The sequence below is a fragment of the Saimiri boliviensis genome, chromosome 8, assembly GCF_048565385.1.
Source record: "Saimiri boliviensis isolate mSaiBol1 chromosome 8, mSaiBol1.pri, whole genome shotgun sequence".
NCBI lineage: Eukaryota > Metazoa > Chordata > Mammalia > Primates > Cebidae > Saimiri > Saimiri boliviensis.
The window spans coordinates 104,300,372-104,316,251 of NC_133456.1; the positions used below are offsets into that span (position 1 = coordinate 104,300,372).

Here is a 15,880-nt window from a genome sequence, read left to right on the forward strand (position 1 = left end):
GTCAGGTTCTGGTGAGAGTCCTTTTCCTGCTTGGCAGAAAGCTGTCCTCTTGCTGTGTCTTTACACTGCACAGAGCAGAGAGAGGAGGCAAATTCTCTGTGGCCTGCTCTTATGAGAGAACTAATTCCACCAGGAAACCTCCACTCCGTGAAATAATCGGGTACCAAAGGCCCCAGCTCCAAATACCACCACATCACATTGGGGATTAGGGTTTCAACATACAAATTTTATAGAGACAGAAACATTCAACCCATAGCAGTGTTAAAAGAAAAACATCAGACCAATTAAATTTAGCACAATTTATTTTGGCAAAGGATTCATGAATTGGGCAGCACTCACAGCCAGAGGAGGTCCAGTGAGTTCCACCCAGCGCTGTGAGCAACAAAGCCGGATAGGCCAAAGTTGGAAGCACAGTAGAGAAACTGGCTATAGCCATGCAGACTGCCTTACCGGGCCTGATGTAATGAGTTGGCTGCATGTGATTGGCCAGGAGCCCTCTGTTTGTTACAACCTAAGGTAGGTTTCCATTGTTAGGTGGGGACTCAAAGTAGAGACAGCCTCAAGCTAATGCCCTCTTGCTTATTTAAGAGCAGTATGCAAACGTTTTCTGGAAAGCTTCAAATGGCAAATATTTCAGGCTTTATGGGTTATGCCACCTCTGTCACCACTACTCAATTCTGCCCTGGCAGCCCTAGGTCATACAGCCATATACAGATATGGATAATACAAAGTCATGGGCATGGAGGGTTTCCAATAAAACTATTTGCAAACACAGGCAGGGGCTAAGTCATGTGCTCACGCCTGAAAGTCTCCTAGTCCCTGATACCAGTTGGCTGTCCCTCTGAATCTAGGTGAAGTAAGCACAGGTTACTGCTTCTGTTCAGTGTCATGATCCACCCAGCAATTCCCCAGTCCCCAGCTTGCTTCATGCGTGGGAGGATCTGGCCGAGCGACTGACTGCACAGTTTTGAAAGTTTTTGAAGCGGCCCCTTTCTCCCCTCCTTTCTGCAGGCAGAGTTGTAGTGTGGCTGGGTGGGCTGCGTGGGCTTCCGGGGGACGCGCGGGCACTCGGGGCGAGGCGAGGGCGCAGAAAAGTTGGAGCCCAATCAGCACGGAGTTGAGCTTCCGCGCCCCAACCTTCAGGTGACCCCGCGCGGCGGCGGCGGCGGCGGCAGCAGTGGCGGCGGCGACCGGAGCCCGCAGCAGCTCGAAGCGCCTCCGGGAGGGCAGGCGGCGAGCTCGGCGAATCGTCATCTGCCAGCCGAGCGCGGAGCTCCGCCGGCCAGGGCCGGGGTGGGAGCCCGGAGCGAGCCCGGACGCGGCTTCTGCCTCCGCCCGCAGCGGAGATTCCGCCTGCTGGGCTGGGGGCGCCACTCGCCGTCGCCTGCGAACGTTGCGGGTGCGCGGGGCTGCAGCCAAGGCGGCGGTGGCGGGAGCCGTGAGTCAGGGCCGCCCGGGCTGCGCTTCGCCCCGGCAGCAGCGGCGGCGGCGGCGCCTGTGGCTCAGGATGCGGCCGGGGGGCGCGCTGCTCGCCCTGCTCCCCAGCCTGCTGCTGCTGCTGCTGCTGCGCCTGCTCTGGTGCCCGGCAGACGCGCCCGCCCGCGCCAGGTAACCCTCCTGCCCGCCGCGCGCCGCGAACCGCGCGCCGGGCGTCCCCGGACCCCCAAGCCGCTCATTGCCTCCGCTTGGGTGCGGAGACTTTTGGCCGCGGCGGGGAGCAGCCGACGAGCGGCGACGGCCTGAGAGAGGAGTGGGGGAGGGGGTCGCCAGCAGGAGACCCTTGGAGCGGTGGGCAGCGCCTGGGGAGTAGAGGGACCGGTCAGGGCTGCGGGGGCTCTAGCGCGCATCGCTGTGGGCAAGGCAGCTGCGGAGCGGGACCTGCCGTCGGGTTCCCCAGCAGGATCCCGGGCTCCCCATTCTGGTCCTTGCTGTCTCTTTCTTCCCGCCCTAAGGCTCTTCCAACTCTGGGTTTGGGGATCTGGCCGGAGAGCCGGGGAGCGCGAGATCTCCCCGCCAGGCTTGGAGCGCTACGCCCAGCCTGTCAGCTAGCGGCTCCCGGCGGGGTGTAGCAACTTAAGTTTTCTCCCCGGCTGTGCAGGATCGCGGTGGAGGAAAGGAGGGAAGCCACCCACGGCACTCCCGCGGCGCTGAGGACGCTCCGGAGCCCGGCGACCGCGGCACCGCGCGCCACGAACAGGTACAGCGGTGCCCAGCGCGGGCCGACTGGGGCTCCGGGGCTGCGAGCCGGACGCGGGGCGTGGCTGCACCGGCTTGGACTCGCTTGGAGTGGGCAGGCTGGGACGACGCGCTTAAGCTTGAGAGTGTGCGTGTTTGGAGAGGCCTGGGGGTGGGGGCTGCGCTCTTCACACTCAATCCTCTAAGCCTTTCCTTCGATATGGATGGTTTTTTAATCAAGGGGGAATCCTCCAACAGCTGCATTTGAAAAATGGGTGCTGAGTTTCCCTCTCCACGACGGTGTCTTGAAAATCCCCCGAGAGAGGCAGCTCAGCCTGTCTTTACTGGGGGATTTGGTTGGTTTGCTTTTTGTTTTCAATGCTTTAAAGTGCACCCGTGTTAAGATTCAGGTTTGTTCTGTGTGCTAGGAATGATTTTGCCCTTAGTGATTGGAGGCTTAATTTTTTTTCTTATCCTTCATTTGTGTATTTATTCATAGGCAGTCATTGTTTTTGTTTCAGATTGTAAAAGTAATACGGCTTTGTGCAGAAAGTTAGAAAATAGAACTGTATAAAAGAAAATGTTACTCGTTCAGAGTCTTTACGTCTCAGAGACCATATTCAGGTTGGTTTTGGTCTGTATTTCTTCCAATAGTCTTTTCTATATACATATGTTTGAAAAATAGAGCTGAGATTATACATTGTAGCTTATGTTTTGACTTTTTTTTTTTTGTAAAAAAGCATAGACCTACATCTGTCATTACATTTCCCTCCCGCCACAAAAACATTGCTTTTGATTGTTTCATAATTTATCATCTGAACGTGCCATAATCTATTTAACAGTTTTCATTTTCAGCCATTTAGGTTGCTTTTTGTTTTTGTTTCATTTTGTTTGCCATCAGTAATTCTATGAAGTGCATCCTTGTATGTAAATCTTTATCTTCATTTCAAATTAATTGTCCAGGATGGACTGATAGAGGTTGGGATTATTAAGTCAAAGAGTATGTACTCTTTACTTTCTAAGTCACATTGTCAGTTGCTTCCTCAAAGGCTTGAATCAATTTACATTTTCACAAGCAGAATGTACTGCTTTCTGCCTTAGCACTGCTATTATGATTGCAATCTCCTATACGGTCTCTTTTCCTTTTTTTATCTCTTGCAAATCCTTTTTCTTCTGTGCATGCTTCTCTATATTCTTGGCTCTTGGATCCACCTTAATCTGACGGTACGACTCCAGGCAGCTCCAGCAAGGCTCTAAAGAAGGGTCTGGAAATGGCTGGAAGAAACCCTGAAGTGAGGAACACCACGGCTGCCACCCCTTCAGTGCAATTTCACAGCATATTAGAGGCACTCGGACCTCCTGAAGTAACAAAAGCTTTTGAGAAAAATAGTGTCCTATAGTTTTATTCTATTCAGGTTGGCATACTATAGGTAGCCTAGCTTTCTTGATGAACTGGGAAGCATTCCATCTTTTCCCAAGTTGCGTGGCTATTACCCATTCTAGGGTTGCCCTTTTGGGAAAGGTTGAAAGAATGTACTCATTAAATGATTTGATCTCAGGTCGTTTTTAGAGGTAATTCTTTGCCGAATTTTTCAGTTTCTTTTGCCATACTTCTTTTCTACTTGGCTTACTTCTTGGGCTAATATACCTAACTCATAATTCTGAACAAGGCCCATTTTATTAAGCATTTAAAAATTTATACCATTGTTCTGTGTTTGTAAAAGCCTCTTTGTCTTTTGACAATGATGTCCCCTTTATCATTTATGATTTTGATTATTTATGGAGCAGGGGTGCAAATTTTAACCCACCATACTCCTTGGTTGTATAGAGAAATTGTAATCCCTTCATTTTTCTGGAGCTGGTCTGACATTCCCCCATGAACCCCATGGCAATGACGCTGATAGCAATATGGAGAGCAAATGCTGCATGAACTCTTCTGAGGGCAGACACTGATCTAAGCGCTTAACATTTTTTTTTCTTTTTTTTAACGCTTAACATTTTTAATTTAAATTTTTTTTGAAATAGGTTTGGGGGTAAAGTGCATTTTTGTTACATGGATATATTGACTAAGGGTGAAGTCGGCATTTTAGTGAAACCATCACGCAAACAGGGTGTACTCATTGTACCCAATGGATAATTTCTCAGCTCCCACCTCACTCTCCCACCTCTGTCTCCAGTGTTTAATATCCCACAGTCTGTGTCTATGTGTACCCATGATTGACCTCCTACTTCCAAAAAAATGTGGTATTTGATTTTCTGTTTCTGAGTTACTTCATTTAAAAGAATGACGTCCAGTGCCATCCCTGTTGCTGCAAAAGACGTTAAATCCTTCTTTTCTTCTGACCGAGTTGTAGTATGTGGTATGTATATATGCCATATTTTCTCTATCCAGTCCTCTGTTAAGAGACATTTAGGCTGATTCTATGACTTTGCTATTGGGAATAAGCACTTTTCCTTTAATTCATTTAATCCTTAAAAAATACTAAGAGAAACTATTGTTACCCTAATTTTTATAGATGAGAAAATTGAAGCAAAAAGATTAAGTACATTGCCCACAATCACAGAGTTAACACATTCTGGAGTCTAGAGTGAAAGCCAGGCCAGGGGAATGCAGAATCCCACACGTGTAATCTCCCACTGTGTTACCTGTCATAGGTGCTGGGAAAGATGATGTGTGTGTGTGTGAGTGTGTGTGTGTGTGTGTGTGTGTGTGTTTTCAAAACGTTTGATCCAGGTGAAAGCTTAGATGTGACAATTTAAGAGACTCTTTCCGGCAATATTTATTCTTTCTGAGAACAAATGCCGAGGCTCTCAGATTGCTTCTACCATCTCTTCTCACTTTAAGATGCCATCCAAGCAGGCTGGGCGCAGTGGCACATACCTGTAACCCCAGCACTTTGGGAGGCAGAGGCGGGCAGATCACCTAAGTCAGGAGTTTGACACCAGCCTGGCTAACATGGTGAAACCCTGTCTCTACTGAAGGATACAGAAATTAGCTGGGCGTGGGGGCACACACCTGTAGTCCCAGCTACTCAGGAGGCTGAGATGTGAGAATCGCTTGAACCTGTTAAGGGGAGGTTGCAATGAGCCAAGATTGTGACACCAGACTCCAGCCTGGGTGGCCAGCCAAGACTCTGTCTCACCAGAAGAAAAAAAAATGACATTCAGGTGTCTTAGGGAGGGCACCTTAGGTGATGCAGTGGTCAAGTCAAGGGTTGGAGCTCATGATCACGGTTTTTTTTCATTCTAATCTACCTGATGGCATGCATCCTTTTCCATCTGGTGGCCAGGCATCCTGTTGAGAGTTAGTGATAAGACCTGCAGCTTGTGGCTCTTTCTTTTCCCTCAGGTGTTGCACCTGGTGGTGCTCCTGGCTGTCTTGGCCTCACCTGAGATCCTACTGATGTTACCTTTCAGGGATCTGGCAAAGATTCTCTTTTGGTCCTATCTTGGGTTGTCTCTCTGTGACATTTGCTATGATGCCACTCACTCAGCTGTTGCTAGCTAGCTTCACAGCCAGCCTCTCACATATTTCTGGGCTTCATCTAAACATATAAGAACCAAAATTAGTTCAGAAAACTAAGTATCAGGGCTTCCCTCTACTTGCTCCACCAAGTAGATGTGACCCTACTCTTGTTTATTTCAGGATGGGGTATTGCCCAAGAAGTGATGAATTTCAAAATCCTAATTGGAGGAGGAAGCAAAGCCCTTCTGTCCTCGTTATTACTCTTGCCACTAGCTTTTTATTGCCCCCATCTTTCTCCCTCTACAAGCCAGAACTGTTTGTTTTTTTCTCTTTCCCCCTACTGACTCAATTACAGAAATGTGTGGGCTTCCCTCTTCTGTTTCGTATTCTATTTGCCCTGATGCAAAGCTCCAGGTCTAACTCAAATTCAAGCCTTAATGATAAATTGTGGGGACCAGAGGGAAAAGATTGGGAATATTCAAGGAGCTGTGTCTTCCACGTAATATGATTAATGTGCTAAAGCGGGAGAGTGAAAAGAATTTGGAATATCTTCTCTTACGGCTGCAGAAAATTCTATTTTACATGTCTAAAGTGGATTATTACCTTATTTTCTCTCTTTGCATTCTTTTAGGAAAATGTCTTAATCTCTCCTTCCTCCCTGCAAAGAACTTGAAACCAAGTTGACTAGGGGAAGGTCATATACTCAGAAAGGCAAAAGAGAAAAATAAACTACTAGTTTTCAAAATATAACTCCATTACAATGGATCCTTTCTTTTGCTAATAACTTTTGGGTTTTCAGTGGTTTGCTTGTTTTTTAAATAACTAGCTCTTGGATTTATGTCTCAACTTATATGTATATATATTTCCATGTTCTATTTCCTTTATGTTACTTTTATCTTTGAAAAATATTCTATTTTTTCAACTTAATGTCTTGAAATGAATACTTGATTTATTTATGTTATTCTTTCCTTTTTTCGTAACAAAAATATTTTAATACTATGAATTTTCCATTGAATGCAGCTTTGGACTCATTTCTTCAGTTTCTAAATATAATGTTTAGATTTTTAAAAATACTTTCTAAATTGTATATAATCATTAGAAATGAGGAGTTGAAGTGTTGTGAGATTAGTGAAATGGTCAGCACAAGCTTGTATAACTAGCTAATTTGAGTTCCATGAGAACATCCATGTCTTGGCTATGATTTGGCACCTTTTGGTGGCAGCTATCCATTTTGGCTTTAAACATCTGTGGTGATGATTTGGGATTGTGTGGCAGCCTGTGACTTCCTGGACAGCAGCTGCTGTTATTCTTTGAATGTCCTGTTTTGTTGGTGTCTGTTTCATTGGCCCATCTGGGATTATTGAACCAGGGGTTTACCAGAGATAGGGGACCTCACCTTCACATCTCTGTTTTTCTAGAGAGGTTCACCTGCTATTTCTCTTAGTGGCCTTTCTCTCCCTTTCCTGTGGTCTTTTTTATCTGCAGAAGGACTTTGGCTTGTGCATACTTGCTAATTGCTAAAGCTGAGTAGAAATCCTCAAACTAGGCTGGGCAAGGTGGCTCAGGCCTATAATCCCAGCACATTAGGAGGCAGAGGCAGGCAGATTACTTCAGGTCAGGAGTTGGAGACCAGCCTGGCCAACATGGTGAAACCCTTGCTCTACTAAAAATACAAAAATTAGGCCAGGCACAGTGGCTCACGCCTGTAATCCCAGCACTTTGGGAGGCCGAGGCGTGGATCACAAAGTCAAGAGATCGAGACCTTCCTGGTCAACATGGTGAAACCCTGTCTCTACTAAAAATACAAAAAATTAGCTGGGCATGGTGGCATGTGCCTGTAATCCCAACTACTCAGGAGGCTGAGGCAGGAGAATTGCCTGGACCCAGGAGGCGGAGGTTGCAGTGAGCTGAGATCACGTCATTGCACTCCAGCCTGGGTAATAAGAGTGAAACTCCGTCTCAAAAAAAAAAAAAAAAAATTAGCCAGGTATGGTGGCAGGCATCTGTAATCCCAGCTACTCAGGAGGCTGAGGCAGGAGAGTCACTTGAACATGGGAGGTGGAGGTTGCAGTGAGCTGAGATTGCACCACTGCACTCCAGCCTCGGCAGAGCAAGACTCCATCTCAAAATTTATTAAAAAATGTTAATAGTCGCTAAATTAATCTATATAGTTTTGAAGGTCATTTAGCAAAGTGGTGGGTTTTTCAGTTAGTAATTATTACTTTATTATATACTTTTCATATGAAAAATTGTTTTTATTTGAATGGAGTTATTGCTTAACAACCTAGTACTATTTAGAATCTCTTTTCAGTGCTTAGAATTTATCATTTTAAATGATCCCCTCCCCATTTCTTCAGTTCTTTGTTTTTATTTCTTTCTTGGTCATAAGCTTAGTATCTATTTGCATAAGTCTACTATTTTTAGCATTGGAATATGTATTATAGTTGTGAAACTTTAAATATTTAGGGCACGATTTTTGTTGTTGTTCATGAAAGTTTTTATTATTTTAAGGAGACTTTTTTTTTTTTTTTTTTTTGAGATGGAATTTCACTCCTGTTGACCAGGCTGGAGTGCAGTGGTGCAATCTCAGCTCACTGCCACCTCTGCCTCCTGGGTTCAAGTGATTCTCCTGCCTCTGACGCTGAGTAGCTCGGATTACAGGTGTGCACCACTGTACCTAGCTAATTTTTGTATTTTTAGTAGAGATGGCAGTTTCATCATGTTGCCCAAGCTGGTCTTGAACTCCTGACCTCAGGTGATCTGCCTGCCTCGGCCTCCCAAAGTGCTGGGATTACAGGCATGAACCACCGCTCCTGGCCACAATTTTTACTTTTCATACCTGGGTTCTCTTATTTGATCACAGCTTTATCTTTTTTCCTTTCCTTTCCTTTCTTTCTTTCTTTTTTTTTTTTTTTTTTGAGACAGAGTCTCGCTCTGTCACCCAAGCTGGAGTGCAATGGTGCCATCTCAGCTCACTGCAACTTCCACCTCCAGGGTTCTAGCCATTTTCCTGCTTCAGCCTCCCAAGTAGCTGGGATTATAGTTAATTTATTTTATTTTATTTTATTTTTATTTTTTATTTTTACTAGAGATGGAGTTTAGCCATGTTGGCCAGGCTGGTCTTGAACTCCTGACCTCAGGTGATCCACCCGCCACAGTCTCCCAAAGTGCTTGGATTACAGGCGTGAGCCACAGTGCCCAGCTGTTTTTCTCTTTTTATTCTTAAAACTTTGTAGACATTTTTCCTCTGTTTTATGAAGTGAATCTTCATTTTCTGTGTTGCATAGTTCTTTGTCTTTTCTTCACCATTCTCTCCCCAAGTTAATAACTTTATTTCTCTTTTCGATTTTGGCTTTGTCATTTTCCTCTGCTTTTTGGAATGGCTTCTCAAATTTATCTTCCATGTTACTGAATTACTTTCCAAAGTGTCACTTCTCTGTTGTGCCCTATCTGAAACAGTAAATTGGTTACATTTTTATTATTTACAATTATTTTCTTTCAGCCTGAATCTTACTGTATCGGTTTCCATCCCGGAAAGCATCTAAGTAGCATTTTACATCTCAGTTTCCATTTGTTATTTTGTGTTTTCTTATATTTCATTGAGAACATGAAGGGAATGTTTTTTAAAGATTTCCTGTTTCTTGCAAACCGTTTTTCAAAAGTATGAGTTTTCTCTGCATTTTAAGAGCAATGGTCTCTTCCTACTTTATAGAATATTTTCATAAGTTTTATGATTTTTGTTTATTTGTTTTCAACCTGGATATCCCCAGATGAGGAGTCCTCTGTCCCACTGTGCTTATCAGATCAGCGGACTTAGGACTTCTCGCTGTCCACCTTGGGGACTAAAAGATTTCCATTTTTGCAGCATTATGGATACCAGAGCCATATAACCCTTAAACCCCTGAATGTTTAAAATGTGAGCTTTAAAGTGATATAATACACATAACATGAAATTTACTAATTTGAATTTTTGGATACCAGACCCCAAAGCTATCTCTTGCTCTCCTGCCTTGGTTTCATGACTGTCAGAAGTACCCGTATTCCTAGGTGATCCTGGTCACCCTGATCTGCTGCTGCTGCTGCCAGGAATGGTGCCTGACAAATGTCATCTAAAACCCTGGGAGGGCTAGGCTCACGGGGCTGTCCCAGTATCTATCTGTCCCACCCTCTTCCTATGCCGGGGTGCAATGGCCGATTGACTCCCTTTCCTGTTTCTTTTCATTCTTTCAGTGTTGCTGTATAATGCAATACAATACAATAGAATATAGTGTAATCAACACGCAGTCTCAAGAGGATGTGGTAAGAGAGAAATGAATGAGCACTAGGGACAGAGGCACCCAAACAGTCCTTTCTGCCTCCGGCAGCAGATCGCTTCCTGTGTGGGAGAAGCTACGTGATTTTCCAGTTGGGGCAGGCTCCCTATTCTTCGATAAAGAAAGGCAGACAGTGGGAGGAGAATCAAAACCTCTCTAGTTTTTTTCTCTCTGGACTTGGTCTGTTTCTGAGGTGAAAATTTACATCGGAGCTAGTAATTCCTCAGAGTGGTTCCATATTTGCTCTTGTCAATGATATCTCTTCTCCAAGCCAGACACATTTCTGAAGCAGCTGATCGGTTGCCATCAAAATGTGCGCTTGTCATTTTGTGTAGACTTGTGCCTGTTTGTAAGAATGTAAATAGTCTGGAAGAGAGAAAATCAGGCACTGTTTACTCTCTGCTGTCTTATACCAAAAGATGTAATAATGTTTTATTCGGCATTTTTTGTTGCATATGTTCACAATGGGATCATAACTACAGGCTTTGGAAAATTCAAGATGAGTGTGAACTAGAGCTTGAAAAAAGAACCATGAAACTAAACCTAACTCGAGAATACTTGATTTTTACCCTTTTGCCCCTTTCCTTTCCACCCCATGCTCCAAACAGATGAAGGCTATTGGATTTTACTTCCGTGAGCAATAAAAGCTTTTTCACGGTTGTGTCTTTGCTTTTTGAAGTAATAATACTAATATGTGTCCTGATTTTAAACATTGAGAATGCTTTAAAGTTGCCTTGAGTCTGGTTTCCGAAATGCTTTGCAAAGAGGCTTTAAATCTTGCATTCTGGTTCCTTTTCTACGTTCTAATTCCGTCTTAAATTGCAACCCTTCTCTTTTAAGACTGAGAGGGATTTCTCCTCCATCTCTTTTCTTGTGTGACTTGCTTTTCTCCTTGCCTTCCTTGTTTGGAAATGGGTTTCACATTTGCTTCCCAGTGCTTTCATTCTCTGTCACCTCTCTGGCTGCTCTGCTCTGGAAAAGCTATCAGGTGCAATTGTCCAGGGCAGCTGACCCAGGTAGAGGGCTACAGAGTATGAGCTGCAGTCACCCCTGAGCTTCTACAGGTGTCTTTCCACATGGACAGGAGAGCCAGGGAGAGTGTGAATGATGCAAATAAATGCCCTGCTATTCCCTTTCCTTTGTGTCGTGGGTAGAGGAACAGGGCAGGATTTCATGAAGAAATGGTGTCTGCATGCCTACCTCCCATTTCAGAGGTTGTTGGAGGGGGAATTTTATTTTCTGTCTCACTCATATAACTCTACTACTTACTTGACAGACTTCTCTTAACAAAGAGGCTGGGACGTTTCTTTTCATGACTCAAGAGACAACATTTGGCAGACGATACCATTCACACATGTATGTTAAAGCAAAGGTGGTTGGTTTCCTTGCAACATAAATCAAGACTTCCTTAGTGGGGTATGTTGTCTGCTCTTGTGTGTTTATTCAGTACCTCCTTATTAGAGAGTTCTTTTTTTTTTTTTTTTTTTTTTTTGAGACGGAGTTTCGCTCTTGTTACCCAGGCTGGAGTGCAATGGCGCGATCTCGGCTCACTGCAACCTCCGCCTCCTGGGTTCAGGCAATTCTCCTGCCTCAGCCTCCTGAGTAGCTGGGATTACAGGCACGTGCCACCATGCCCAGCTAATTTTTTGTATCTTTAGTAGAGACAGGGTTTCACCATATTGACCAGGATGGTCTCGATCTCTTGACCTCGTGATCCACCCGCCTCGGCCTCCCAAAGTGCTGGGATTACAGGCGTGAGCCACCGCGCCCGGCCTTAGACAGTTCTTTTAAGGCAACAGGTACTAGCATACATTTGAAAGAAGAAAAGAACCTGACTGCCCAGTGGAGGCAGGAAAAATATCCTTGGAGAGGTGGTTATAGAGAAGCGGACATTTTGGCATATTAGGTGCTAACAGTGGAAATAATGAGACCGGAGGCTTGGATACAGCAGCAGGGATATGAAAGGAAGAAAAGGAAAGAAATATATCTCCTCTTTTGCCAAGTGCAGCGATTCCTTTCAGAGTCACTAGTCTTTGACTGTTCTGTGATCTAAGGGTTCGAGGGTTCTGTAATCTCTCATTTGCAGGACAAAAAGAAAAGCCCTTTAAAGAGCCACTGATGCTTTGGGTAAACAGGAGAAAGATGCTCTTTTTTCCGATGCCTTGTTTTATAGCTTCCTTTGCCGCCCAGAAGATGGTCGTTGCTATAGCATATTTATCTACATACACTTAGGAGTTCAGCTTGTCCACAGCTAAGTCCATCTTTTCTATGCTCTCAGATTTAAACACATTTATTATTATTTTTCACCAAGTCCTAAGAATGATTTGTACATGCTAGAGATAATCAGTCATTAATTCTCAGGAACATTCATATCTGTGGGCATAATTATTTCTAAAGATAATTTTATAGGGCATAACTTGTGCTTTTGCATTTACTGTAAAACATTTTTTGTTATCTTGCTAGTTATTGTTGTTATTGAAAAATACACCGAAATTCTCTACCATATAATTTTTAAACTGTAGCATTCCAAAAAATTGAGGTTGTAGAGAGACCATTAATTTTGCAAATGATTGAAGTCTCTCACTGGTTGCTGAAACCTCTGTTGGAATGCTGCCTTTAGAAGCTATATTTGTATTCCACATTTTTTTTTGAGATTATATTCCATTGTTTCCTAACTCTATAAAATAAATGCGTGGTTCCAAAACCTGGTGTTTCCCAGGTATCTTTCATGGCTATAATATGTATTTTATAATATTGTGGGTACTTAACTATTTAAGGAGGACACCTATATCCTACATATTTATATTTGCCAATGTGGTTTTACTGTTTGCACACTAAGTTATAGGCATATTTTTGTATTTTTGAGCTGGGAGTTCATCTAACACACCAGATTCACTTTGGGGATACCAAAGTACGTATGTTTCCTATATCTAGGGAATATTATACATGCAATAGATTGTAGTTCTGGGAGGTGGGAGCCTTGTCTATCTTTTTCACCACTGTACTCCAGCTATAATCTAGAACACCAGCTTTTTGGGATTGGAGTCTTGTTGCCTTGTCTAGGTTTTTGGAGGTACACTTTACTGTGCTGTATTATAGGATAGACAGACAGTGAGATTTACATAATTAAATAGGCAGAGTTTATAGTTGTGTGCTTATGTGTGAACATACAAAATAACATTTTATAATCGGAAGAGGATGATTTAAACCTGCAGAGTTGAAAACCCATATCTATAATTATTTCTTAAAGGCAAACTGTATATTAACAAAGAATTTGAATAATAAGCTGGTATAAAGTCTTATGATATTTGTACTTAGGATAATTTTTTTAAAATAAAAACTTAGGAGATTAAGGATCACATATCTTTTCAGTCAATGTTAGCACTCTTGCTGCTGAAGGGTTTTGAATACTCTTTGAAAAGCTACAGATCAATGGAAACTGTGTATAGAAATGTAACTTTAGAAAAACAATGATTTTTAAAAAATGCATCTCTAAGTCAGAAATTCAGTATTTTTCAGGTTTACACTGGGTGGTTTCTAGAAGATCATTTTGAATAAAAATGGCATATTTTAAGCTAAAAAGTCTTCACATAAAATTTTTGATTTTACAGTATATTACTAATCACATATGCAAACCTTGGGCTGGTTTCTTGGAAAAAGCCGTAACAACCTGGAAAATATTGCATTTACTAAATATTGCCCAGAGTATAAGGTTCCTTCCATGTTTCTTAAGAGTGTGTTTTGGCAGAATGAGACATAAATAACATTTTAAAAGATTGTTTTGGCCAGGTGTGGTGGCTTATGCCTGTAATCCCAGCCCTTTGTGAGGCTAAGTCAGGTGGATCATGAAGTCAGGAGTTGGATACCAGCCTAGCGAGCATGAGGAAACCCCATCTCTACAAAAACTACAAAAATTAGCCAGGCATGGTGGTACATACCTGTAATCCCAGCTACTCAGGAGGCTGACGAAGGAGAACCGCTTGAATCTGGGAGGCGGAGGTTGCAGTGAGCTGAGATCATACCATTGCACTCCAGCCTTGGTGACAGAGCAAAACTCCATCTCAAAAAAAAAAAAAAAAAAAAAGATTGTTTTATATTGTCTTTACCATACAAACAATAAAAAATAGAGCTTGTTTTTAGGACCAATTTCAAATGTAGAACTTTCAAGTAAGTTTTTTAATAAATCTAATTTTATTGAGTTTGACAGATTCTTTCCAATGAAATGTAATTAAATTAATTAACAAATTTAGAGGCGGGACTTCCAGATGGTAGAGCGAGGATAGTTTCCAACAAATGGTGCTGGCACAATGGGAACTCTGTAAGCAGAAAGACAGGTTTAGATTCTTACATTACACCCTGCACAGAAGAATGGTTTCTACATGGATCATAGACAAAAGCTTACAGATGTAAAATGTCCAAAAGAAAACATAAAAGAAAAATTTTGAAACTTGGAGCAGGTAGAGTTCTTAGATGTGGCACCAAAAGCATAATCAATAAAAGAAAAATTTGACAAATTATATTTTTCCTAAATTAAAAAAAAAGTTTGTGCTTCAACAGACACCGTTAAGAATATAAAAAAGATAAGCCATAGACAGAGAGAAAACATTTATATATCATATATCCAATACAAGACTTTATCAGAATATGTAAAGAACTCTTGCAGCTCAATTAACAAGAAGACAACCCAATTGAAAAATGGGCAGAAGATTTGAAGACCTATGTTCAGCAAAGAAGATAGATAGATGGCTAGTAAGCACAATGACAAAATGTTCAACATCACTAATCATTAGGGAAATGTAAACCAAACCACAATGAGATACACAACTCCATGCCTTTCATGATGGCTTTTGTAGCAATGCTTCCATGACATGGAGAAGGCTTCCTCCCAAGGTACGCTCCTACTGCTGAAGCTCATGACAGTGGTTCTTTGGTGGGATCACAGAAAGGTTTATTACTCACATAGGCAGGAAGTCCTGGGGTAAGGTTAGAGCAGGATAAGGAGTTTAAGAACAGGGAGACTGCATAGCCAGTGCAGTGCCCAGGAGTTTGGTATACTCATTATGAATTTATGGATAGCCCTGAGACCTTGAGGCAAAGTTTTATATTTGAGAAACTATTACAAATCACATTTGAGAAACTATTGAGAAACTATTACAAAAGTGACTAAAAATCAGTATCCCTTTGCCTCCAGTAATTTCCTATTGCTTATAATTATGAAAGCTGTGGGCCTTGCCATCTGGATTCCCATAGTAATCCCCCATTCAAATTGCTATGATGGAGTGAAGCCACTAGGATCTGATTTAAGATTGCTGGCACTGGGACTTCATTTAAGATCTGCCTTTCCTTATTGGAAGATCCACACCATTCTAGGGAGTGTTGAATCTGTGTTGTACAATTGAAAATACCTCCACTTGTGTTCATGCACTTTGCAGGAACAGCTGCATAGATATTTTAGTGCTCTAATAATTTCTAATGAGCCATTTCCTCCTGGGAGATAGCCTCAGCATGTTCTGTAGTGATGGCTCTTCTTCACTTACCGTTGACCTGGGAATCTCTAAACTGACACATGGGAAGTGGGGTAAAGTGAGCCTTATTAGAATTGTGCAGAAGGCAACAGACACAGGTGAGAGACGAGGCTTAGAGATTACTGGCACTACATCAGACATTCATGGAGGTCCAAGTGCAACTACTTTGGAAAAGAGTTTGGTAATTTCATAAAAAGTTAAACATAGGCTGGGCATGGTGGCTCACATCTGTAATCCCAGCACTTTGGGAGGCTGAGGCAGGTGAATCACCTGAGGTCAGGAGTTTGAAAGCAGCCTGACCGACATGGAGAAACCCTTTCTCTACTAAAAATACCAAAAATAGCAGGGTGTGGTTGTGAGTGCCAGTAATTCTAGCTACTAAGGAGGCTGAGGCACAAGAA

The 15,880-nt window shown here is 42.9% G+C and overlaps 1 protein-coding gene across 1 annotated transcript in view; it reads left to right on the forward strand.

Annotated features, from left to right (window-relative positions):
- The first annotated feature begins 1,185 nt into the window (after nt 1-1,185).
- ST8SIA6 (ST8 alpha-N-acetyl-neuraminide alpha-2,8-sialyltransferase 6) overlaps nt 1,186-15,880 on the forward strand; it is a 137,798-nt gene continuing 123,103 nt past the window's right edge. The window contains exons 1-2 of the mRNA XM_039478854.2: nt 1,186-1,608; nt 2,099-2,197. Of these exons, the coding sequence (XP_039334788.1) occupies nt 1,508-1,608; nt 2,099-2,197 (200 nt within the window). The 5' untranslated portion in view covers nt 1,186-1,507. The remainder of the gene's footprint in view (nt 1,609-2,098; nt 2,198-15,880) is intronic.